Raw genomic sequence first — 25,744 nt, forward strand, 5'->3', positions numbered from 1 at the left:
TACCATCTACAAGCTGATGCTGACAGCCCCGCTCCTGCCGCCCGCTTGTGGCAGACCACACTTCCACGCTCACCGGCAGGCACCGACTGGCCATCGGGAGGACCGGGAGGGTGTGTGTATGTGTGGCCCGAGCGAGCGAGAGAGAGACCTTACGTGCATTGTTGTTGTTAGCATCTGGTGCTAGCTAGCTGCGCTAACGGATATAAGGAGCTGTTTAAATGAAAACAGAGGAGCGACATTTCGCCACAACTGTGCCGAGCACTTGACTTTATGCAGGAAGCCAGACAGTGGGACATTATAGTCAGCACACTCAGCACGGATAGTGCGCAACATGATTGCAGCGTCCAGGCAGCTCCCGTTCGAGCATAATATGCCTTGAGTTGCACATAGCTCCAACGATCCATCACACACACACACACACACACACACACACACACACACACACACACACACACACACACACACACACACACACACACACACACCACACACACACACACACACACACACACACACACACACACACACACACACACACACACACACACACACACACACACACACACACACCAACACGTTCTCACTCCCATCCCGTCACATATTGACGGACGGTCAGGGCCCCTCCCCGTCGCTATATTACGTACAGGGTACCCCTTTCCCGTCATTTTTCTTCGGGCAGGGCGTCCCATAGACCTTCATTGCGGACACAGCGGACCCCTTGCCCGTCAGGCTTCTACGGGCAGGGCGTCCCATGGACCTTCATAATGCCTATTTTAAGGTTCATTTGGCCATTAAAATGCGTTTTGATCTCATTTTATGCGTGTAATGAGTTTTTATTTCTGATTATTTGTGCAGTACATGTACATGATGTTTAGTTTGCTAGTTATGACGAAGATTACTTCATGAATGTGTACACATTCATGGTTGCTAAGGTGGTTGCTATGGACGCTGCAACAGCTCCCAGACCACGTGATCAACAACAATGGCCGACCCTTCGTGTTATTCCCCGGTGGAAAATGCCTATTTTAAGGTTCATTTGGCCATTAAAATACGTTTTGATGTCATTGTATGCGAGTAATGAGTTTGTATTTCTGATTATTTGTGCAGTACATGTACATGATGTTTAGTTTGCTAGTTATGACGAAGATTACCTTACGTCTGTGAGGAAAATACATGGGGCTCAGAGCCTCGTATTTTTAAAATCTTTTTTTCCTTCTAATTTGTTATTCTTTTCAAAATAACACACTGTTATTTACTCACCAATAACACACAATTATCCTTGCTTTTATTTATTGGTTTAATTCCATAATCTCGGTCTTTTTTGGTGTTCGTCAGGAACTGAATTTCAAAATAAAAATAACCGGAAACAGACGTAGGCCTATAAGGGACAGTTCGAGCATCATTGCGATTGTCAACATTGTTGAGTTTAGGATGGCCGAAGACACTACACTACCCAGAATCCCCAGCTATGGTTTAGGACTACTGTCCCCGTGATTACTCTTCAAGGTCTGGGATTGGATGTTGGAGTGGCAGTGCGCCAAGGTTACAGCGTCAAACAGCTGTTTGAAATGGAACGAAACCACGCCAGACTATCCAAAACTGGAATCGAACGCCCCCCCCCCCAGAACTACACACGACACTATTGTGTTTCGCAAAATGTTCTATGAGACGTCTCTACTGAACGTTTTCGTTTTTCCCAAAATTAGAAGTTGCCAGTATTAAACACATTGGTGTTATCAAATGTAAAACATATCATTAATAAATGGGTAAAAATCGCTGTCCATAATGCGCAGCATCAATATATAGCATTAATATACCGACATGACAGCTCATTGATACTTTGTAATTCTACTCCACTACAATTCAGAGGTTAACCTGGTATTTTTACTCCACTACACTTATTTGAGTTACATTGCAGATTGTGATTAATGATGTGAAATATAAACAACCCTTAAAGCAGACTTTAATAGTTACACCTGAGTAAAATTCAGGTAAGGTGATTGTCAAATGCCAACAATCAGGAGATATTTGACTGCAATTGACATGAATGGAAACGAGTAATAAAATATATTAATTACTCGTCATTCTCTACTAATAGTTAATTAAAGACTATATATTATGGCTATTTTGCACATCCCTTTCAAGATTTTAAAGGTGTATTGACATATCATACACAACTACGGTGTAGTTATGCAATGAATGAAAAACTTGGGTCACAGGTTCCTCAACAGTGCATTACAAGACATCTATGTGTGTACCTCCACCATTAAACTGTCATATTCTGCACATTTCTTATTCTATCTACATACATAAGAGTATAATCCATATGTATAATATCAGTTAAAATAAGTGCTTCAACATAGTTAACATTGCAGGAAAGCAATATATTAGACGTTAAGTACTTTGTATTTATCTGGAGATAGATACCCCCAACGTTTTTTTCTTATTTAAAAGAAGACCTTAATCTGTTATTTAATGTTTAAATACATGTTAATTCGTTTTTCTGTTTTGCACCTCCTCCTATTAATATCTTTGTACATCCTGCACTAAACTGTTTTATTGAAGAGATCACTTATAGTATCTTCTTGATTTTTTATATTCTATATTTCTATCACAGACCTTCTACTTTCCCCCTATGAAAGTATTATGTACTCTTAATATTTTTTTAATCAAATATAACACATAAAAACAATAATTCAATAACGTGCTTTAACCACTAGGCACACAAGGTACACACAGACACTTGTATGTGCAATGAATGAAAAACTTGGGTCACAGGTTCCTCAACAGTGCATTACAAGACATCTATGTGTGTACCTCCACCATTAAACTGTCATATTCTGCACATTTCTTATTCTATCTACATACATAAGAGTATAATCCATATGTATAATATCAGTTAAAATAAGTGCTTCAACATAGTTAACATTGCAGGAAAGCAATATATTAGACGTTAAGTACTTTGTATTTATCTGGAGATAGATACCCCCAACGTTTTTTTCTTATTTAAAAGAAGACCTTAATCTGTTATTTAATGTTTAAATACATGTTAATTCGTTTTTCTGTTTTGCACCTCCTCCTATTAATATCTTTGTACATCCTGCACTAAACTGTTTTATTGAAGAGATCACTTATAGTATCTTCTTGATTTTTTATATTCTATATTTCTATCACAGACCTTCTACTTTCCCCCTATGAAAGTATTATGTACTCTTAATATTTTTTTAATCAAATATAACACATAAAAACAATAATTCAATAACGTGCTTTAACCACTAGGCACACAAGGTACACACAGACACTTGTATGTACAACATCAGAAGATGTGTAGTTTTATTCATGCTTTCACATAATTTTACAGCATATTGCTATACTATTTCAGACTCAGTATTTACATTCTTACATTCAAAATTCAATCCAATTCAAATCAATAATATCTTAAAAAACTACAAGTCCTTTTATATCAGCTGTGCACCGTTATAGTGTAAATATAACTATGATAACTTGATCTATGAATTAGATCAAATGTAAAAGTCAGCCGAATTAGTGTTGATACTGCAAGGAGACGTATTGTGTGAAGAGAAATTGAGAAGTTTTTTAATTGTTGATATATTTATGATCCACGTCAAGTATTCAGTTTCGGCGGCATTTCTTCAGTTTTTCCAATTACTTCTCATCAGGGCGCTATAAATAAAGAACTACGGCAGATCTGTAATATTTAATGCAGCCGAACCGTGTATTACAATGCCGTTATGTGATGACTTTCAAAGAGAAAAGCAAGAGCACTCGGAATTAAGTATTATTTTATTCTTTTCAAATGTTTTCCGGATTTCATATAATATAAACACCAAATCCCAGCATGCATTGCGGCTAAAACATCCAATCAGCGTAGCTGAGAATCTTGGGTAATCGCTCGAAATGCCCACGTCTGTTTCCGGTTATTTTTATTTTGAAATTCAGTTCCTGACGAACGCCAAAAAAGACCGAGATTATGGAATTAAACCAATAAATAAAAGCAAGGATAATTGTGTGTTATTGGTGAGTAAATAACAGTGTGTTATTTTGAAAAGAATAACAAATTAGAAGGAAAAAAAGATTTTAAAAATACGAGGCTCTGAGCCCCATGTATTTTCCTCACAGACGTAAGGTAATCTTCATCATAACTAGCAAACTAAACATCATGTACATGTACTGCACAAATAATCAGAAATACAAACTCATTACTCGCATACAATGACATCAAAACGCATTTTAATGGCCAAATGAACCTTCAAATAGGCATTTTCCACCGGGGAATAACACGAAGGGTCGGCCATTGTTGTTGATCACGTGGTCTGGGAGCTGTTGCAGCGTCCATAGCAACCACCTTAGCAACCATGAATGTGTACACATTCATGAAGTAATCTTCGTCATAACTAGCAAACTAAACATCATGTACATGTACTGCACAACTAATCAGAAATAAAAACTCATTACTCGCATAAAATGAGATCAAAACGCATTTTAATGGCCAAATGAACCTTAAAATAGGCATTATGAAGGTCCATGGGACGCCCTGCCCGTAGAAGCCTGACGGGCAAGGGGTCCGCTGTGTCCGCAATGAAGGTCTATGGGACGCCCTCCCCGTAGAAAATGACGGGAAAGGGGTACCCTGTACGTAATATAGCGACGGGGAGGGGCCCTGACCGTCCGTCAATATGTGACGGGATGGGAGTGAGAACGTGTTGCACACACACACACACACACACACACACACACACACACACACACACACACACACACACACACACACACACACACACACACACACACACACACACACACACACACACACACACACACACACACACACACACACACACACACACACACACACACCCCCCATTTGTATTGTATTATTGTATGAGAGAGGTTCCAGGTTGAATTGAGGCGAATATTTGTAATGTTCAGAGGTTGTTGTTTAATATTCATGAGAATATTTGTCATTGTTCAAACGATAATAAACATTAGCATAAAGCATATTTGTCCACTCATATGTTGATAAGAGTATTAAAAACTTGAAAAATATTCCTCTAAGGTACATTTAGAACAGATAAAAAATGTGCGATTCATTTGCGATTAATCGCGATTAACTATGGACAATCATGCGATTAATCGCGATTAAATATTTTAATCGACTGACAGCCCTAATATATATATATTATAATCGGTTATCGGTATCGGTCTTGAGAAGCAGGAAGTTATCGGTATCGGTTTCAAAAAACCAATATCGTGCATCCCTACCAACAACTTAAGTATTTCTTATAGCTATGCAGGGCATGCAAGCGAGCAAACAAGAACAAACAAACAAGTGAAATGAAGAATAAAATTGAAATTGTACAATATAATATTGTGGTGGTTCATCTTATAATTCAGTCTAGAGAATGCAATGTTCTAGGGGGAGGCCCCCCAAACCCTTGGGCGTCATTTCGTCCGCGCGCATTTTTCAGGGCAATCTCTATTGGGCTCAGGGCCATCTGTAAATTAGCTTAGATGGTCCTTTTGCAACCAATTCCATTTAACTTCAAATTCCCCTCGAGTATGTCACACGTTGTCTCCTGCTTGTCTCTATATTATTCATTTGGCTGCTACACTGTTGCACGCGGAGTGTCCTGACCTGGCTGTGTGAGCCCCGCCCCTCACAGCGCGCCTGGCCAGCAGCCACAGCGCGTCTGGCTAAAATGCTGGTCACATCCTTATGTAAACAAACACGCATGTAAACGGCCATTTATCGAGGTCATAAAAGTTATCGAATTCATTTTTATTTATTTTACGATAAGTCAATGAATTGCTTACAAGCCTAATCAATTTGTCCATCAAATGCATACATTCACTGGTGTTATTAACCTGTTAACAGACAGGTTAATAACACCAGTGACATGGGAGTTGGGATCACCCAACCCCCCTGTCTTTAAACAGCATATTGTTTGTACATTGTCCTTTCTAGTGAATAGCTTTTAGTTTGGAATGGCTTGATATCTTCTTCATGCATAAAGATGCCTGTACTTGTGTATGCTGGATATAAGGAATTTCCTCTTTAAACTGTTTGACCACTTCTGGAATTCCTTAAATAGTATTTACTTATATAAAGAAATACATTGTGGCAGACATCACAGCATTGTGAACCCTCTTGCATTACTCCGTTTCCAAATAGTACTTACAGCATCGATGCCAGACAGCTGCATCCCGATGTTAATGACCACCACACTGAGCACCTGCCAGCGGACCGTGTTGTCCTGCAACAGCTTCCATACGGACAGCATCTCCACTGACGACAAGGAGCGCTGCTCCTCCTGCATCTCTTCAATCTCCGCCTGGATGTTACACTTGGCTCTATACCACTTCAGGGCTGAGAGAAAGAAAACATGTGAAACACAAGTCAATATAACGAAGGCAGCTGGTGTATTTTACTAGATAATAGCCATATTGCAATACAAATATATTAATCAAAATGTACTTCTAAACTGTGAAGAAAAATTATTTCCTATTTTTTTTGCCATTAACGCACCATTATTCTATTTTAATGTGCTTTAGCCCAGAATCCCTTCTTTTTGTTAAGCGTCCACTTGTTGATGTGGACTGACCTGTAATGGTGGCATGGACGTTCTGCTTCTCCATCAGTAGGTACCTGGGGCTTTCTGGGAACCATGGCAACAGCATGAACTGGATGATTGTGGGTACCACCACCACTGAAAGAAACATGGGCCAGTGCTCCTCCTATAGAGAGGTGAAGTCCCTCCCTTTCCGGGAGCCTCCATGGGACCCCGGAAGCGTAAAATTATACATTGAAGTCAATGGAGAGAGAAAGGTTATCTTTTGATCCCGTTTGAATTGTGCCACGAATGACACATATGATGTTTGTCAATTTAAAAGAATATTTTGCAAGTCAAAAAAATTAAAATGTGTCGTAAAACTGTGAAGTTACACATTTTTTTGTGTGAAACCGCTGAGTGAACTACAGGTCTCTTGGTCTCGCACAATACGCGTCACCATCACAAAGATGGCCGTCACGTTAGCAAATGTCACCTGTTTCTTTCAGAATGAGAATAAAAGTATAAAACGAGGTGACTACAAGTCTGGACACGTTGAGAGCTGTACATACACGAAAGGGGAGTTAGTCGGTTCTGTAAGAGCAGCGGGACCGGCTTTACAAGATGTTGGTGAGTAATATGAGTGCAATGTGTAACGTTAATGTCAGCTAGTTAACATTAGCTAACAAGGTACACTAACGTGTTTTGTTTCAGTAACTAGTGTTCTCCTTTAGAACTTCGTGGTCTGTGTGTATGCTGTGGATAACATTAGTGTTCACAAGAACAAGGTAAACTCCCGTGTTTTGTTTTAGTTGCTCTTCAGATTGAAGCGGCCAGTTTTATATTGACTATAGTGTATGTGTGATCTCCTTTTACATCTCGTTGTGTCATTTGAGTTTATTTGCTGTGTGTAGATTCAAGGGTTTTGGTTATCTTGTCAATTTGTTTGGTTATCCAGGCACAGCTGTGTGTGACTCCCTCGGGTACACTTGTATGTGTTTTCCTAATGTAGAGAGCATTGATTAATTAATAAACTACACACTGAGTCTAGATCCTGACCAAATCCTTTTTTATTGTTGATCAAATGTTTTTCAAAAATGTATTCATACACATTTAGAAAAATACAATGTACAATCACAACCAGTACAACACACATTACAAAAAATACAGAAAAAACAAACAATAACAACAATCAGACAAAACTATGGAAAAATAACCCCTCCCACCCCCAGATCCGGACCATCCTTGTATTATTGCTCATTCAATCTATTATAGCATGCTAACAAACATGGTACTTACTTTATTTGTACAGATCTGCATGGGAGACGATTGCGCGATGCAGAGCGCTGTCTGTGATTGTGCACGGGGGATGTACAAATGCAGCCACGCTGCAGCATTGGCAATATGTGCCATGTGGCAGATCGCTCCACAGATGTTGAGTGCCAGTGGAGGAAGCCTGGCACTTCCAAAGTAGTCCAGCCGGTGTCTCAACTCTACCAACAGTGAGAGGAGACATACAACCCACTGGCCAGAGACATCGCCACTCAGGATGTAGACTGGTTCAGGTCTGCACTGAGGGGCGCACAGTGTGGCATGGCATGGCTTTTGTCACCTGAGCCAGAGCCGCGGCCTCAACATCAGGCCATTGTCACCGTGCCGGAGCTGGTGAAGGGGCATGAGGGCTTGAGGCAATTCTTGCCTCAATGCGACTGAGCAGAGACCAGCAAGCTGCCATCCAGACAGCCACCGGAGGACAGCGGACAAAGTGGCAGTTACACAGGCGGGGCAGGTTGACAGCCAGCAAGTTTGGTGCTGTGCTGCGGTCGGGACTTTCATGAAGAGGGTGCTCGGGGGGTACAACTTGGACGGAGTCATGGCTGTCAACTGGGGGGTTGTAAACGAGGCCGAAGGGGTGAAGGCTTTTGTGCAGACCTATCTGGAGACAGTGTTCGAGTCTGGTCTCTTTGTGAGTGAGTCGGTGTTTTGGGAGCATCCCCCGATGGACTTGTGCAGCCATCTGCCCTGCTGGAGGTGAAGTGTCCACCATCATTATATAGGATATATATATATATATATTTGTATACATATCTGTAAATTGTATAATTTTATTTGATTTAAAAGTATTTTTGATCTCTGTCTATAAACACAAACTGAGTAAGATTGACAATAAAGTTGACTTTGAAAAATATATATATTCTTTATGAAAATATTTGACTGTTGGAGAAATGAATCCAAATGAAACGTTGGACTGAACTACAACTACGCCTTTAAATCTCTACGGACTGTTTTTCAGTGGGATGGCAAGTTCCTATCTTTAAACATTTATTAGTTTTTTTCTCAGAACAGATTTGATTTTCTGAAGTTAATTTAACTTAACCACGTAAGGTCATTATTAAAAAGGTACAATCAATTTGTTTAGGGTTGAATAAAATAATGATAAACATTTCATTTGGATAATTTACTGACAGAATAAGAAACTCAATGATGCTCTACTCACCTGTTCCTTTTTATAAAGTGAAACAGTTGAAACGATAGATTTTAGTAAATTTAAAAACAACCTTCTCCAAAAGCTATCAAGGAATATACCGAATACTTGTTTTAGAACTTTATTACATATTTTTATATAAATAGTTTGAGTGATCCATAATTGACAGAAGCCTGTGTTTACCCTGACCTGTTACTCATATATTAATGTCTTTGTAACTTATTTAAACCACTACCTCACTAATTTCTTTCATTCATCACGGTTCAGTAAACTAAGTGACACATGAACCAGTTGAATCATTATAATAACGTAGGATTGAAACTGTAGGTGGCTCTTAAAAGAGCCGTTGTGTTTGGGTGTGCTGGTCTCAGGTCAGTCTAAGCCCTCTCTCCGCGGATGCGGCGGGATGTCCTTAGGCATGATGGCGACCCTCTTTGCTTGGTTCATCTTACTGGGGGGCAGCTACATGTCGGTGCAGTCCACAATCATTGTGCAGTTGAAGGCAGAATGAATTTATTATTGACTCCGAATGAAGCACAACTTCATGTCATACAATACATTGACTTTGTTTGTAATTGTGTAAAAAAATAAAGCATTGATTAGCAAGCAGGACCTGCAGGAACAGAGCACGTGATGGATGGAGCTGGGAAGAGAGAAGAATAAAGAAAACAGATCAACTTCATTATCGGATATTAAAAATTCAATTTCAAAACAAGTTGCCGCTCCTACAGTTTTCTAGTATGTAAAGATGATTTCACTTGACCTATGCAAAATATCACACTCAATACATGTGTGTCTCTGGGGGGTGCATTGTGCCTTTGATGTATATAAATAATATACCATAACCAAATAGTATTACGTACAGTGGAAATCAGGTTGCCAGAGCAGGTCAGTCCAGTGTGCATGTTCCTCAGGGTCTCAGCAGTTACAGGTGAGGTAAAGAAAATAAAAGAGAAAAAGGTCAGTAACAACACTTTAAAGAATTATCTCTTTTAATAATGTTCTCTCAGTAATCACTCAACTACTGTCTTTCCAACAAACAGATTGACTCACTATCATCACAATGAAACACGTCCAGAAGAATGGACCACAGATGGAAATTAGCTATTAGCTATAATCTGGCATATTGCATCTCTTCTCTTTGCTGAGATTAATGTTTTTGTATGCATGGTCCTTCTATAAATAAATACATGTCATGCAAAGCTGCCTGCCTGCCTTCCTTCCTTCGACTCTCCCTGAACTGCCTGATCTTTTAATGTTCAATGTTAACCATTTGAGCAGATAACATTAAGTAGAAAAGATCGCAGATGCTAATCTGCCGTTAGCCTACCTCCCGCCCCCTTAGCACCTGGTGGAGGGGGCGATAGGCTCCTCTTCAAATGTTTCACAAAATACTTACCATCATGACTACTCTTACTGTTTAACATTTGGGTTCACTTCATGTTAAGGCTAATACAAATGACAAGGCTAAGTAATGTGATGCTAACTAACGTGCTCGCTACTAGCTATGTAGCTAGCTTGACTGTGTTTCATGCAAAACATGTGTATTACCTGATATGTTTGGTCCAACGACTCCTGGTCCTTTCATCAGACGGGAAGCGATAGAACGAGCTATGATCTATAAGTATGATCACTTATGTGATTACAACCTGGTACAAAGCACACAGGCATCTTGTAAAAGTGAATTTATTTTTAGCAATCTCTTATTTATTGGAGGGAATAATCAGTTATGAGATCTTCTTCTTCGCTTTAATTACGAGTCGCAACCACTTGGAGCATTATCGCCTGTGACATCACTTACGCGAGCCAGAATGGGATTTGGGATTTGTAGTCTTTGTAGTCGCGTATTTTTCATAGTCGCGTATTTCAACAGTTTTACGACAAAATGTGACTTTTTTGACATGGAACTTATTGTTTAAGATTGACAAACATCATATGTGTAGTTCGTGGCACAATTCAAACGGGATCAAAAGATACGTTTTCTCTCTCCATTGAATTCAATGTTAATGTTTCGCTTCCGGGGTCCCATGGGCCGGAAGTAGATGGGCGTGACTTCGCCTCTCTATACAGTGGCGTTTCTATATGTACAAAAGTGGTGGGGCACAACAAACTCAGATGTCTATATATAAGCTTCTGCAGAGAGGTTCATGGCTGGTGAGGCACTGGCACTGACTCTTCAGGTTTACAAATATATTAAATCAAAATATAATATTATTTTCAAAAGCTTTTTTTGTCTGATGCTTCAATTACTTTTAAACAGACAGTTCAACAGAAGGATACCCAAAAAAATGTAATTGTATCATTTAAATATTGAATTGTTCTCTCTTAGTAAGATCGCATGTTCAATACAATTGCAGTCTTACCTTGACTTGAAGATTAAGTCCATTTTCCTATCCTTCTGGACAAAAATCTCTATTACTTTTTTGTAAAAGTCCTCCTTATCTTCTTGTAGTTTCAAAAGTCTATCATTAATCTAATCAATAGATTTTTGATTCGAAAATGATAAAAGTAGGGTAGACATGTGGATATTATCCGGCTGAACAAAACGTGCATTTATCTAACAGCTACGTTTCCCACAGATCTTATTTTGACCTATTTTCTAAAATGCTATGGAGAAATCTCGTTGCTTTTTTGTGGAGGGAAGTCATGCGCAGCTTACTTCCTGGTTTTAGGACGCCTCACTGCAGCTCTCTCGTCTCCTCTTCACACACCACACTTTTCGCGGCACACGTACTTACAGCCAATCAGCTCTGAATTATGTGAGATGACGTATGGTGGGGATGGCAGCACTTTGCCCCTATGGTCATTATTTTTTGCCACACACATTAAATAGGAAAATACTCTGAGCATGCGCAGTGTAGTTTTTGCAGTCACCGTTCACTTAGACAGTCAGAGGGAGGGGCAGGATCAGGTTTTGTCCCACATGGCTCTAAACACCAGTCGCCACTGCTCCTATAACAGTCACAACACAGTTATACTTTCAAGAAAGCTGAACATGTTAAGTAATTTTGCACATGCAGACAACATTTCCTGGCCATCTATCGCCACTGTCCCACCCTAAGACCAGTAACATTTAAGGGGAAATGTCAGCAGGTCTGTGTGTGAAAGAAGTAACAAACATGTGAACAGAGGATTTTACCTGAAACCAATGATGTTCATTTGTTCATGCATAATGTTTGTTCCTCCATTAAGTAGATCACATAACTCATGATTTGCCTCACACACTTGGCAAATAATAAATACATGTCAAGAACATTCACAATAAGTACACATGAGCTCAGGTAGCCACCTTAACCAATGGTCCCCCTCTCAAACCACTGGGTGTTAGAGAGCACTGTTGACTACCTTTCCCAGAAGCTCATGTAGACCGAGGATTTGTGCGGTGAACACTCCGGTGCCAATAAAGATACTGGGCACAAGTCCAAGGAAGCCTCGCAGGTTCTTCGGAGCTATCTCACCCAGGTACATTGGAACCACACTAAGAGAGATGCCTGCAGTTAAAATAAGCAGAGAAGCAGAATATGTCACAATGCACTGATTAAGAATAATTGTGCTATAACTATAGAGTAAAACAATATGGACTATCTGTGCATACAGTCAACAGACATACAGGTAAAGGTACTGCACGTTACCATACAGTAACACAATACCAAAATGGGTGATGCTGCCTGAAAACTCAATTTGGATTAAAAGGGAAACATTCTGACTTGATGCCTGGGAATGGAGGTCAGGGTTTTCACTATTTCAAAATATGAATTATTGTGAAACTCAGATCAAGATAGCGCAAGACCGTCTGGACAGTTATGAAAACCAAAGCCGACGACAGAACGTGAAAATTATCGGTCTGAAAGAAGGCAGGAAGGGCAAAACAAATTGATTTCTTTGAAAAGTGGATACCTGATGCCCTGGGCCCAGTAGTTCAACATTTTTAATCCCTATCTGATCGGATTAGATTTGGATTTTGGGTAGTTCAACATGTAAGAAATTAAAATCTATGTTTAATGACGTAATTTAGTTTAAACATACAGTAAGCTTAAAACTGTTTTATTCTATTCTATTGGGGTTCCACTCTCAGATAGTTGAGGCATGCAAAACGCCTCTTCAGTACTCCATTCAAGGGCTCAATGGCACACCTTGTTCTTCCATGGGCATTGTTGTTTCGCATCTGTGAGGGAGTGTTGGCCGTGGGAAAATGTGTCATCACCCATGGTAGGAGTGGGTAGCACTGTCGGCTAATATAACTCCATCCGGCCTGTTGGTTTGGAATTCAGTGAACAACCGGCTCTCTGAAGATTTGTGCATCATAGACTGTCCCAGGCCATCTCACAACACAGTTGGTGATGGCAAGGTCAGCATCTCCCACAAGTTGCACATTGATGCTGTACCTCCCTTTCCTTTGGACATATTCCCACTCCCTCTGATGAGGTGCTTGAATATGCGCATGGGTGCAGCCGATCACCCCAATGATGTTGGGCATGTCTCCCAAAAGAAAAAACTTCTCCTTCACTTTGGCAATCTGGCCATCATTGGGAAAAGTCACAAAGTGATCCATCACTGTAACGGCCCGTCCACACAGCAGCGTTAAAAAAATCTTCCAATGCTTCTGCCCATTAACGTGTTATAGCAGAAAGTTTAATACAGCGTATTTCTGGTATATTCATTTTAATGTCACCTGATATATAGGATGTGTGTTGCTGAGTTGGGTCGCACAGTTGGAGGGACAATGGTCGTTCTGAATTATCAATAGATGTATTCATTTTAAGTGGGCTGACTTCGAGGTTGGAGGAAGTTCAGAGAAGGTCTTAGGGTACAGATGTAGCACTTCGTTTCAGACGCCTACCCGTGCGGGTCCGTAATCGGCACGGGGTGGGCCCCTGCTGAAAAGGAAAACCCCCCGCAGGACTTGAAACGCCCCCTTGATAAATACATTTAAATATAATGAAACCAGCTGCAATGGATCATGGATCCACCAGGGGGAGCCATGAAAAGCTGCCACACTGTACCTCATGTGAAATAAACAGCTGATCTACAGGTATCTGATATAGCGGATATTTGTTAAGATCCATATGTCACGGATAGGATCATATTCTATGCTAAATAAGAGACATGTAATCATTTACTAAACATCACCATGTTTTTATTTAACAAAATAATGTTTAATTCACGTTGGCGTAAGTACAAAACCATCGCTATGTTTTTAGATCAGGAAATGCATCCAAACTCAAACAAACGATTTTCAATCATCATCCTCACAATCATTTAATGTATCATATGTTCGCGAGTTGAAATGAATGCACTAAATTTAATCCACGTGAGTTTACAAGAACAAAAATAATCGCTTTGTTTTTATATCACATCCGACCGGAGGAAAATGCAGCGGCTCTCACTACAGATCATCCTAATCCCACGGGCAAACAATAATATGTGTTAATAGTTTACTGTATTATTAGTGTCTAATATTACTGGGGATTTCGGAATGGTACTGGATTTTGATTTATTGTATCGGCTTCATATCGCAATATATTCCCGAAGTCTGAAATACAAAAATGTCCCACATTACGGCAATTCACCCTACATTTAATCATTCAAACAAAATCATATTTCGTTTCTTTTTAACGAAATAAATGTGGTTTAATCCACATAATTTACTGTGTTAATTGTTTACTGTAGTATTGTGCACATTACTTTTCGCTGCTTGTTGCACCTGGTTAGAAGCTAAACTGCATTTCGTTGTCTCAGTACCTGCAATATATGCAATAACAATAAAGTTGAATCTAATCTTGAGCAGGAACAAATGTATTTAGGCTACTTAGTACATATCTGACATACACGATTAAACACATTTGTGCATTCTTTAAACCGAGTCAAGCCGAGTCCGGAGGTGGCGGCACATTAAAGTGTGCACCTGATTGTTTAACTTGAAGGTGCCTGATGACATTTAATCATTCAAACATCATATTTCGTTTATTTTTAACAAAATAAATGTGGTTTAATCCACATAATTTAGGCCTACTGTGTTAATTGTTTACTGTAGTATTGTTTAACTTGAAGGTGCCTGATGCAGAGTCCTGCACGGGTCTGATTTTCAAGACCCACTCCCGCCCCGCGACGTGCAATACCGAACCCGCCCCGCTACCTGATGTGAACATTTCCAGAAGAACTCTAGCTTGAATGGCCTTAGTATGTATACAGTAGGCCTACAGTACAGCCCAACCATGTACACCTTCCTTTTTTCCCGTACTAGAACTTAGTTAGATCACTTTACATTTCTGCAAATTCATTTTTAATCACACACGTCTCCCCACGTCTCCCCGTCCCGAAAATGATAAATAAAATAAAAAGAGGAAACAATTTTCAAGTTCAGTTTTCAACGTTTTATTTAAAATAACTGACATAACAGACACCATACTGTAGGCCTATCTGCTGCGGAAACCAGGACGAGCTATTTCGGGATCTGTTTTTCGGGGGCCCCACTGGTCAATGTTCAGATTTGGGAACCAATTGGAAACATAGGACTCAATCTTTTTCAACCTCTTGATGGGAAAAAAGGAAAGTGTAAATGGTTGAATGATGAATAAACAGTGAGGAGGGGTACAGTATGAATACACTAGATATACACAGCAGCCCAGCCTGTGAGCAGTATGAACACCAATGAGCGCTCAGCTTGAGATACCAGCGAGTCGAGAGAGAGAATGATATCTGCATTTTCTCTTTTGGTTTGATTAGGACACATCCTGGGGATTGTGTTTACAAACATTGACCAGACCGTTCACCAGCCCCCACCCCCCATGTTGCCTATGCTGTCCTGTGTTGCGAACTCTTTGTTTAAAACAAATTGGCCATCGGAATGTGTGGAGGAAGGGTCACATTCCACAGCCCCCCCCCCCCCGCACTCTGTAGGTTGTTCTTTGCATCTGGTCCTCTCACGCACATACATTCTCCTTACAGTATACATACATAGGCTATATGAGTCTGTGTATCTACGGACCATTTGTTTTTCTTTATTAAAAAAATAAACGGAAGAGCGTCTGAGAGGCGTTTTTGCCCTTTTGCTTTTTACCTTACTAAATGGTCTAATGGTCAGTGGAGCGAGGGGGGAGGCCCGCGAAACTCGCGGAAGTGATTTCAAAACAAAAAGCACTCGTTTGCTTGGAACAAAGAAAACGGCCAAGACACACATTGAGTCCAGAAAATGAATGTTATTAAGGGCTGTAAATATAATAAGCCTGTGTCTAAAATTGACAACAGGCTTATTATATTTACAGCCCTTAAGATACACTTTTGTGTTTAACAGCTGACCACCATGACATACTTTGTTTTAGTAGATTTCGCATGAGAGAAAAATGTATAAATATGAGCATTAAATTATATGAATATGAGAACAAAATGCATGAATGTGTAAGTGACAATATATGAATGTGTGCATTGAAATATGATAATATGAGAGCAAAATGTATGAATGTGTGAGTGTAAATATATACGTGTGTAAGAGTGAAAATGTATGTATGTAAAAGGAGAATATATGTGTGGAAGAGTGAAAATATGCTGCATTTTGAATGTCCGATAGTCCACCATTTCCACCGGAAATATCAAACATTTAATAAAAGTGAAAAACAATGAACAAGACTTAACGTATTCATCAAAATTAATTATATTTATTTCGTATGGATGTAGGATGTTTGACTTTGTTTAGAGCAGTGATCTTCTACTATATGAACATTTTGGACCCAAAATCACAAAACAAAATGTAAAAACAGATTTTGAAAATGATATTATTTTTCATATAACACAAACATACACAACGAAACCATTTAAAAGCTGGAAATATATACATGGGATGTCACTATGATAATGTGAAAGTTTGATTGAGGTAGCATGGGATTTCATTCTGATAAGGCAAAAGTGTTATTATAAATATAATACAAATATATATACACATTATGTACAAAAATCAGTTTTTTCTGTCTTTATCTGTGCCACGCTTCTAAGCGGTTTCTGCAACTACAACACAGAGGGCAACATCACAGATTCCTCCTCCTCCATGTCAAAAAACAAGCTTAAAGCTTGACTCACGTTCAGAGTTCTCTTCATCATAGTTGAATCTTCAAAACTCTAAATCTATCTAACTATATCTAAATTCTCAATGTTTGTCTGTCACTTTACTTCAATCGCAGTCTCCCGCCGCCTCTCTTTGTCTCCCGCCGCCTGTCTTCGTATATCTTCGTCTCTCCATTTCCCGCCGTCTCTCTTCGGTTCCCGCCGTCCCTCTTCGTCTCTTTTCATCTCGTTTCGTATCACTCCGTTTACCTGATTACCTCACCCCCTCCCTGGTAAATACATCCTGTTGAGCAGGATCTACAGTTTCCAGTATTTTCCGTTTCGTAAAATGATCAAATGCGGCGAAGATATTAAAATATGTGCTTCCATTATTCATACTTCTGAAATATATCTGTATTAATTTTATATCATCGTATGTCCGTGTTTATTGGGTATTTTTGCATGAAACAAAGACTGGCATATAGTTTCAAGCCAGTACTTTCGACAGAAATACACATATACATCCTGTTGAGCAGGATCTACAGTTTTCAGTATTTTCCGTTTCGTAAAATGATCAAATACGGCGAAGATATTCAAATATGTGCTTCCATTTTTCATACTTTTGAAATGTATTAACTTTATATCATCGTTTATATCATCATTTATATACCGTGTTTACTGGGTAAACACGGTATTTTTACAACTTGTATTTAGAAATACTCTGTTGTAATTATTGATGCATACATGTGTTCATCCATTCAATGTGGCATCTGCTATAATGGGGTTAATGTATGATATTACTTAATAATACAATACATTATAATATATGATATGATAATTACATTTTAGTTTTATTCATTTCTTATTTCATAGTTTCTCATTATTATTATTTTTATCGCTCATCTTATTTTTGATTTTATTAATCTGTGTGAATCTGTGCTGTCCTGTTTTTCACTCTGACCCTGTTGCTATTTGAACTACTGAATTTCCCCATGGGATTAATAAAGGTCCATCTTATCTTATCTTAATGTATAAGTTGATTTACTTCAATCTACTGTACTGTGTAAAAACACCCCAACAATATTACAAGAAATATACTGCATAAAGCAAACTATATACTTTATTTGATCTAAAATATTGATGTTTCTACAACACCCAGTTCAATCAGGAGAGACATGATGTATGGAATACATATTTATTATCGGTCACATTATATCAATGAAACATAATGACAGTTCATCACAAATGAATGAATGTTGTTTGGCGATTAGGCCCAGGTTTTAGTAGGATATCAATCGGGAAGGGAAGAACCGTTTCCGATGAACCCCCCTGGGTCTAGACACTGGTGGTGGTGATAAGTGGTTAGGTCCGGTTGGAAGGGAGGAGGATAAGCTTGGCCCTGAGTTGAAAGCAGGAGGCGAAGGGGTGGAGGAGGGTTGCGCGTTGACACCTGGAAGACAGCTGATAGGAAAGGGGAGAGCATATATAGAGGGATTAACAGGTGCGATGATTAGGCTTGTAAATGGAGGGGTGTGATAGGTTTAGCTGAGGAAAGGCGCTCCCTGTCATTTAGATGCAGGGAGCAAGTATTGCCATGACGAGCAATACGGAGTGTTAGGTCTTCCTGTCTGAACTTGCGCTAAGCTTCATTTGTCTTTGTGTATTTTGTGAATGAAGCGCCATCTCATGGTTAAATCCTGTAATTGAACAAATGGGGAAATTGGGCAACGCCCTCTAGCAATTTGGCAACACCCCCAGCCACTGGGCTTTTGACTGGGACACACCCATGTGAGTCCTATCTGGGGTGCTACATCTGTATAAGAACAGTTAACCTTTGTTAGTTAACTAATACTAAGGATGTCATGAGACGATGACGTTTAAACATATACAAGTATAGCTTTCAGAGAGGCATAAGATGTGATATTGTGTGTTAGCTAATGTAAGAAGATGGGGCGAACCAGAAGGAGTCAACGGCTGCTGACTCATTGCCTAGGGATCGCCCAGGAGTGAAACTGGCCAATGCAGAACTACCAACTCACTGTCTAGGGCTCGCCCAGAAGTGAAATCGCCAATAACAAATAGCTAGGGAGGAGCAACCAACACAACTCCTCCCACAGAATTGGTATGTAAGCTGTTCCAATGTTCATACTCTGCGCTCTTCTTCTGACTGGCTGTTCGTGAGACGTATCTCACACGGTGATAGAACTTGAGTCCAGAGTACTCTGTATTTTGTATTGTTGCTTTTAGCATTAAACTCAGCTTATTGCTTATCTCATAACTCTGTGTTTGAGTCCTTTCCTTGAAAAGACTACTCATCAAACGATCGGCGCGGAGCAGATTCGAACCTTCAACCACGCCACTGAGTGGTGCTCCAACACCATTGACTTTGAATTGGGTGACGTCACTTTGCATCGCTTTTCGCCGAACTGCATTGTGGGGAAGCAAAGCGAAGATTTCCAGGATTTTCAGGATTCAAAAGTTGAGCAATGTTCAACTTTTGAAGCTGAGGTGGAAGCGTCAGCCAATCAAATCCCGTTTATGCAAATCTGACAGTACAAGCGCTAGCCAATCAAACCGCGTGCAAGCTGGGAGAGCCCATGGATGTTTTAGAATCAATGTTTTATGGCATAATGTACCTTAAACATACCGTCAGTTTAAATGCTATTTTATTCTGGAAAAAAACGGAAGTTCTCAATACCAAGCTTTTATTCTGAAAATCCTTCATGACGACATCCGGGACTACCGCCCATTAGTATCATTAAAGTGGCTATTGACGCCGTTAACATGTATTACATATAAAGTTATGAAAGAGATAAGGAGGAGAAAAGGCATGTGGAAGTAAGCAATGAATGTAAAATGTCGAAATCCTCTGTTTAACGCGATATCGGACACAGACGAACGAGGGGGGAAATTGTGGAAATTGATGTGAGATATTGTACCGAAGAAGTGTGTTACATTTGAAATGGCAGAAAGTTTGAGTTTCTCTGGTAATTATCAATAGTAGCAGTTAAGTGAATACTGTTCAAACAATACCTGTGTTTGTGTTTTATATTGATTTCTCTGTTTTATCCTTTCATAAATGTGAGGACTAAAATGGCTATAAACAAAGAGCTGTTTAGAGTAAACTGGGTTTTATTGCCCTGTGGGGGAGGTGGAGGTATGCAGGACAGGGTGCTTGGTGGGGGAAGAGTATATTCTGCTTAAGATCTCTAGCATGTCATGTTTCAGGGAAGTCTACATATCTTGAATAGTATACGTGTGGGTTTATACATTCCTGTGTGTTAATAGTTGAAGGAACAAAAAGTACATTTTCCCTCTCTAATATAGAGAGGTTTTTTTATAGATTCCTGAAACAATGTTCCCTTTTTCTTAAAAGTAGATTAGCGCAATAGTCTTTTTCTTTGACTTTTTACCTGTTTATCAAAAAAGTATTTTAAGCTATTTGTGAAGAAGGAAGATGCAGAATTAATGGTGATTTCTGTTTTGAGTGAAAAGATTATCCCTTAGAGTGTTTTTCTGGGTTAAACCATCGATATTCTTTGCAAATTGGGAGGGACATTTTCCCTGATTTTAATGATGTGCATCCTGCAGGCCTTCCCAACACCTGTGGCTTTCATAGCTGCCCGCGCTGATTCCCTGTGAGACAGCGTTTTGGTATCTCCCAAATGAAACTCCACCCCTTTCTGTTGGTTTTGGGACATGCAACTTGTTGTTCCCCCTCTCTTCTCTCGCGGCCCGGACCGGGAGGTCGGGGCAGCCCGTGAACAAGGCCAGGAGTAGGCATACTCCTGACATTACGCATATGATATGGCTTTGTATGGTAATGTATTATATGGTATTGCATTATTACCTTTTATGATTAAAACAGATTTTTGTTTAACCCTCGTCCTGGTTGTTTTGAGTGTTCCTTCTTTTAAAGCAAGCTCATAGGAACGGCGCGGAGAAAAGTAGTACCAACTCCTTCAAAGTCCCCTACGGCACTACAGCTCCCAGAGAGGAGGAGCAAACAGCCAGCAAGAGGGAAGGACGAATGCTTGTAAGCTCTCTTCTGCACGGCCAGCACCTGGGAGAGGAAGCTGCATACTTTCTCTCCTGACTGAACAATATCCTGTTTGTAACATTACCGGGCTTTTTATTAATTAAAGTACCAATTTTGAACCTTCTCAGAGACTCCATTTAGTCTCCTTTTTAAGCTTCTTACCTGGACGCGAGAATAACGAACACGGCATAACAATGTATAATAAGAACTGGATACAGCGTGGGAGGCGGGCCTCATTCATTCCTATGAGAGTTGCTCATTGGCGCATGATGACAAAATGGCCCAACTTTTGAGAGAGCGAAACGTCACAGATTACCCGTCATGCCTGAGAAGTACCAGTATGTGTGCTCATAGCGCATGCGCAACTTTATCCATGCCCCCCAAAATGCTCGTTCACATCAAGCACGTCAATTTGCGTACACGTAACAGCACCGCACGTTCATGACAGCATGGTAATGGTTTGTTATTAAGATGGATTTGATAATAACGAGGCGGCAGTTAGCAGCTAGCTAGTAATTATGCTAATTTGCACATCAATCGTTATGTACCTTTATATTACGCTGTAACAGGATCTAGTGATATCCAAGCAACCAGGGCTCGAGCTTAAGGACGTCCCGTCGTCGGGGGGCCGAAAAAAATAGTGTCAGGGAGGATACAAAATAATTTTGGGACGAATTTGGGACGAGAGTTCAAATAAAAATACCCTGCTAACTCTACTACAAACGGCGATGAAAATGAAACTGACTGCACGTTTTGTGTAGCACACAGTTCCCCTGCGAGATGGAGTTCATGACTGTATGAGCTGTTCATGAGCACTCATGAAACATTCATGAACAACTCATATGTTCACTTGTCATGTTCATGAACCAAAATTCTTAAAATGCTCATGAACCATTTTAAAGAGCAGTTCATGACATTTTTATGAACATTGTTCATTCATATAAAGTTCCTGTTTTGCTCATGACAGACTTTTATGAGCAATTTATGAACTTTTCATGATCCAGCCAATCACAACATTATAATTAAAACCCCAAAAAGTGTGCATGAGTATTTCATGAACTTTTCATGACTATGAGCATTTCATGAATTTTGGATGATTGTGGCAAGTTCAGAATATTTTGGAATATTCATGAGGATTTTATGAACTTTTGATGATCAGTGTGATGTTTTTAAAGACCTCTTGAATATTCATCTACTATTTGAACATTTCTTTCTTTTTTAAAACTTTTAATCTAACAAAACAATAGTGAATTTGAAACTGAACATTATCTGTATTTATTTTGGTGACATTCATATCATTTTATGGTTTATCTGTACTGTTTGAGAAGCAGTACGAGTAAGAAGCGCCAAGGTGGAACCTTTGGCAGGTGAGCGGTGACATCTGGGTTATTTTAGGGGGGACACTTCCGCCCCCTCCTCAGAAGCAATCCAGACGATCAACCGGATCCTGTGTATAATTATTGCTGCTCCACTTTTCTGTTTTCTACAGGTCAGTACATAATGAAAATGATCGATGTCAACTTGTGTGAATTAGATATGATGTTGGAGATGTTTAGGAGAGTGTGTCAGAAGGTTTTGAGCATGTTTGACATAGTAACGGTATTTTAAAAATACTAAACTGTCGGCAACAATAGATGCCATTTTCGCGGGCTTCAGCCGCGCTTGGGTAAATGTGACCTGAGCGAAGGCTCGCAGGCAGGTTAGCTGCTGCGCACGGGTAATATGTTTTGTTTACCTGAGTGCAGTCTTGCAGGCACATTGCCTTGTTTTTTGTTTATTAACATTGACAGTGTATTTTTGTGATCTCCATAATATGTTATATTTGGTAAAGATAGATATATTGATAGAAAGTATTATTTGATAGCGTTATGTGTTTATAGATAACAACTTGTCCTTCACTGCAAACATAGCTGCTACAACCCGCTGCTGCAGATACACGCTTTACAACATCAGGAGGATGCGTCCCCAGCTGACCCAGAAAGCGACGCAGGTCCAGGCTCTCATCATCTCACGCCTAAACTACTGCAACTCCCTCCTGGCTGGTCTACCTGCATGTGCCATCCGACCTCTGCAGCTCATCCAGAATGCAGCGGCTCGTCTGGTCTTCAACCTTCCTAAATTCTCCCACACCACGCCGCTCCTCCGCTCCCTTCACTGGCTTCCAGTAACTGCTAGAATCCACTTCAAGACCATGGTACTTGCGTACCATGCTGCGAATGGATCTGGCCCTTCCTACATCCAGGACATGGTTAAACCGTACACCCCAGCACGTGCACTCCGCTCTGCATCAACCAAACGGCTCGCTGCACCCTCGCTGCGAAGGGGACCCAAGTTCCCATCAGCAAAAACATGTGGGTTTGCTATCCTGGCTCCAAAATGGTGGAATGAGCTCCCCATTGACATCAGGACAGCAGAAAGCTTACACACCTTCCGGCGCAGACTGAAAACTCATCTCTTTCGACTCCACTTCGAGCAATAGAACTATTAACTAAGCACTTATGGACTGGCTTACCTAAAGCCAGTTGAGTAGCACTTGAAATGTTTTTGTTCTATGAAACCTGATGTACTTATATGATTCTGTTTTCTTCAAGTTTGTATTTTGTTGGTCGAACGCACTTATTGTAAGTCGCTTTGGATAAAAGCGTCAGCTAAATGCAATGTAATGTAATAATTTATATTGACTATGTTGAATTTCTCCTTGAGATACAGTAATTGACTGTGACAGACAGATAACTTAAATGGAGAAATGTGATGTTTGTAAAGTTCAGCTATTTGAATGTAACTGTGTACTTTGAATTTTGAATAAGAAGCATTCCAGACGATCAACTGGATCCTGTGTATAATTATTGCTGCTGCACTTTTCTGTTTTCTACAGAAATCATTTATTGTTGCTGTGGTACCCAAGCTTTTGGGACCCGTAACAACATTTTTTGTGCAGCTGAGTGTCAAGAACTGCTTCAAATAGTGATAGGATTAATTGTAGTGCTCCACCTGTATACATGTATGTTTGTTTGTTTGTTAATTTGAGTAAAGTTCCATTGTGATTGACATAATTGTTGTTTTCTATGGTTGCCAATTGACCCACAGGCAATGGTTCATGAACAGTTCATGTACATGAACAGTTCATGAACAGTTCATAGCCAGCCATTGAATTATATTCAGCGACTGGGTATGAACTGTTCATGAATGGTTCATGAAGTTGTTATGAACAGTTCTTTATATGTTCATGAACAATTCTTGAAATGTTCTTGGTTGAAAACTGAATATCCCTACACACTCACTGAAAACTCCATTTCATGAATTGTTCATGAACCTGCCTAAAACCATATCCCATGAATTGTTCATGAACCATTCCAGCACAGGAGTTTAATGAGTAGTTCATGAACTGCCCTAGTGCCATTTAATGTTCATGACACTTTCATGAACAGTTCATCAACTTTGTTATGAGCTGTTTATGAGCTGTTCATGAATATGGTTCACTGATATTTCATGAACTTTTCATGACAAGTTCATGAACAGTTCACTAAGATCTCACTGGGGTTATCTTGTCAACATAAACACACACGCACAAAACATTTAGAAACCCGCAAAATACACACACATGTAGCTACAGCTGTGCCGCTGGCTGTCAGCCAGCCGCCCAGCTGGCTGTGCCCGCGAATTCCTGGCCCGCAAATTCGCGGGTCTAGCTATGTACTGAGTGTGTGTATTTCGCGGGTTGAGTGATGTACAACGGTATACCGTGGAGGAATTCTGAAATGTTTTACCGTTACATCACAAAAACGCACAGCAGAACCAGACCCTGGAGCACCGGCCTCTTTATTTACTTACTCCTTTTCATCCCCTATGGGTAATAAGGCTGAGAAGAGAACCCTCCATCGTATTTAGTCCTTAGCAATATGCTGCGCCTCTCCCCATGTAGGGATGGGTACCGAGCCCCGGTATTAAACGGGCCCCGGGCCGGAATTATTAAAGACAGTGGTAACGTTAAGCCCCGACATTATCGGACTTCTTATCGGTACTGGAGACATTTAAAAAATATATGTTATATGTATTATTGCTACATACACATTATATCACAGTTTTAGTTTCGCCAACTCCGTTTCTAATATGCAATAAGACTACAACATGCGTCTATGATGTATTTTCGAGCTTTCCAATCCAGACGAGATCTCTCACTCCCGTCTGTGTGCGAAGGGGCGGGGCCGTTCGCAAAGGTCTCCTGACTGTGTTACAGACTGTCATCCGGGTTAGTGGTTACTCTGGGTTCTGTCTTCAGGACAGCGTGTTGGATTTTGTTTGTTAATTGGATGGGACTTGATTGTATTCAATATTAGAGTAATTTTCTCATTTGTGTGTTTGTTTAAATATATTTGGCCTTTGTTTATGTGATTGAATGATTTACTCAATTAAAAAGGTTGATGAATTATCATCTAATGATTTGTATGATGTTTTATTTATGTTAAAGGTCACTTTGAATGATTTTAACTAATGATAATGTAGAAAAACTAACATTTTAAATTCGGGACTGTCCACATTAATTTCGGGACTGTTAGATTGTATTTAGGGACGGTTCCGGGAGGATGGGGATTTTGACAGCATTAATATATACAC

At 39.9% G+C, this 25,744-nt stretch overlaps 1 protein-coding gene across 1 annotated transcript in view; it reads right to left on the minus strand.

Moving 5' to 3' along the window:
* slc2a15a (solute carrier family 2 member 15a) overlaps positions 1-25,744 on the minus strand; it is a 309,661-nt gene that overhangs the window by 111,369 nt on the left and 172,548 nt on the right. Inside the window, 4 exon segments of the mRNA XM_034101155.2 lie at positions 1,548-1,559; positions 6,259-6,388; positions 6,624-6,756; positions 12,400-12,545. Of these exon segments, the coding sequence (XP_033957046.2) occupies positions 1,548-1,559; positions 6,259-6,388; positions 6,624-6,756; positions 12,400-12,545 (421 nt within the window).

The sequence above is a fragment of the Pseudochaenichthys georgianus genome, chromosome 15 (genome assembly GCF_902827115.2).
Source record: "Pseudochaenichthys georgianus chromosome 15, fPseGeo1.2, whole genome shotgun sequence".
NCBI lineage: Eukaryota > Metazoa > Chordata > Actinopteri > Perciformes > Channichthyidae > Pseudochaenichthys > Pseudochaenichthys georgianus.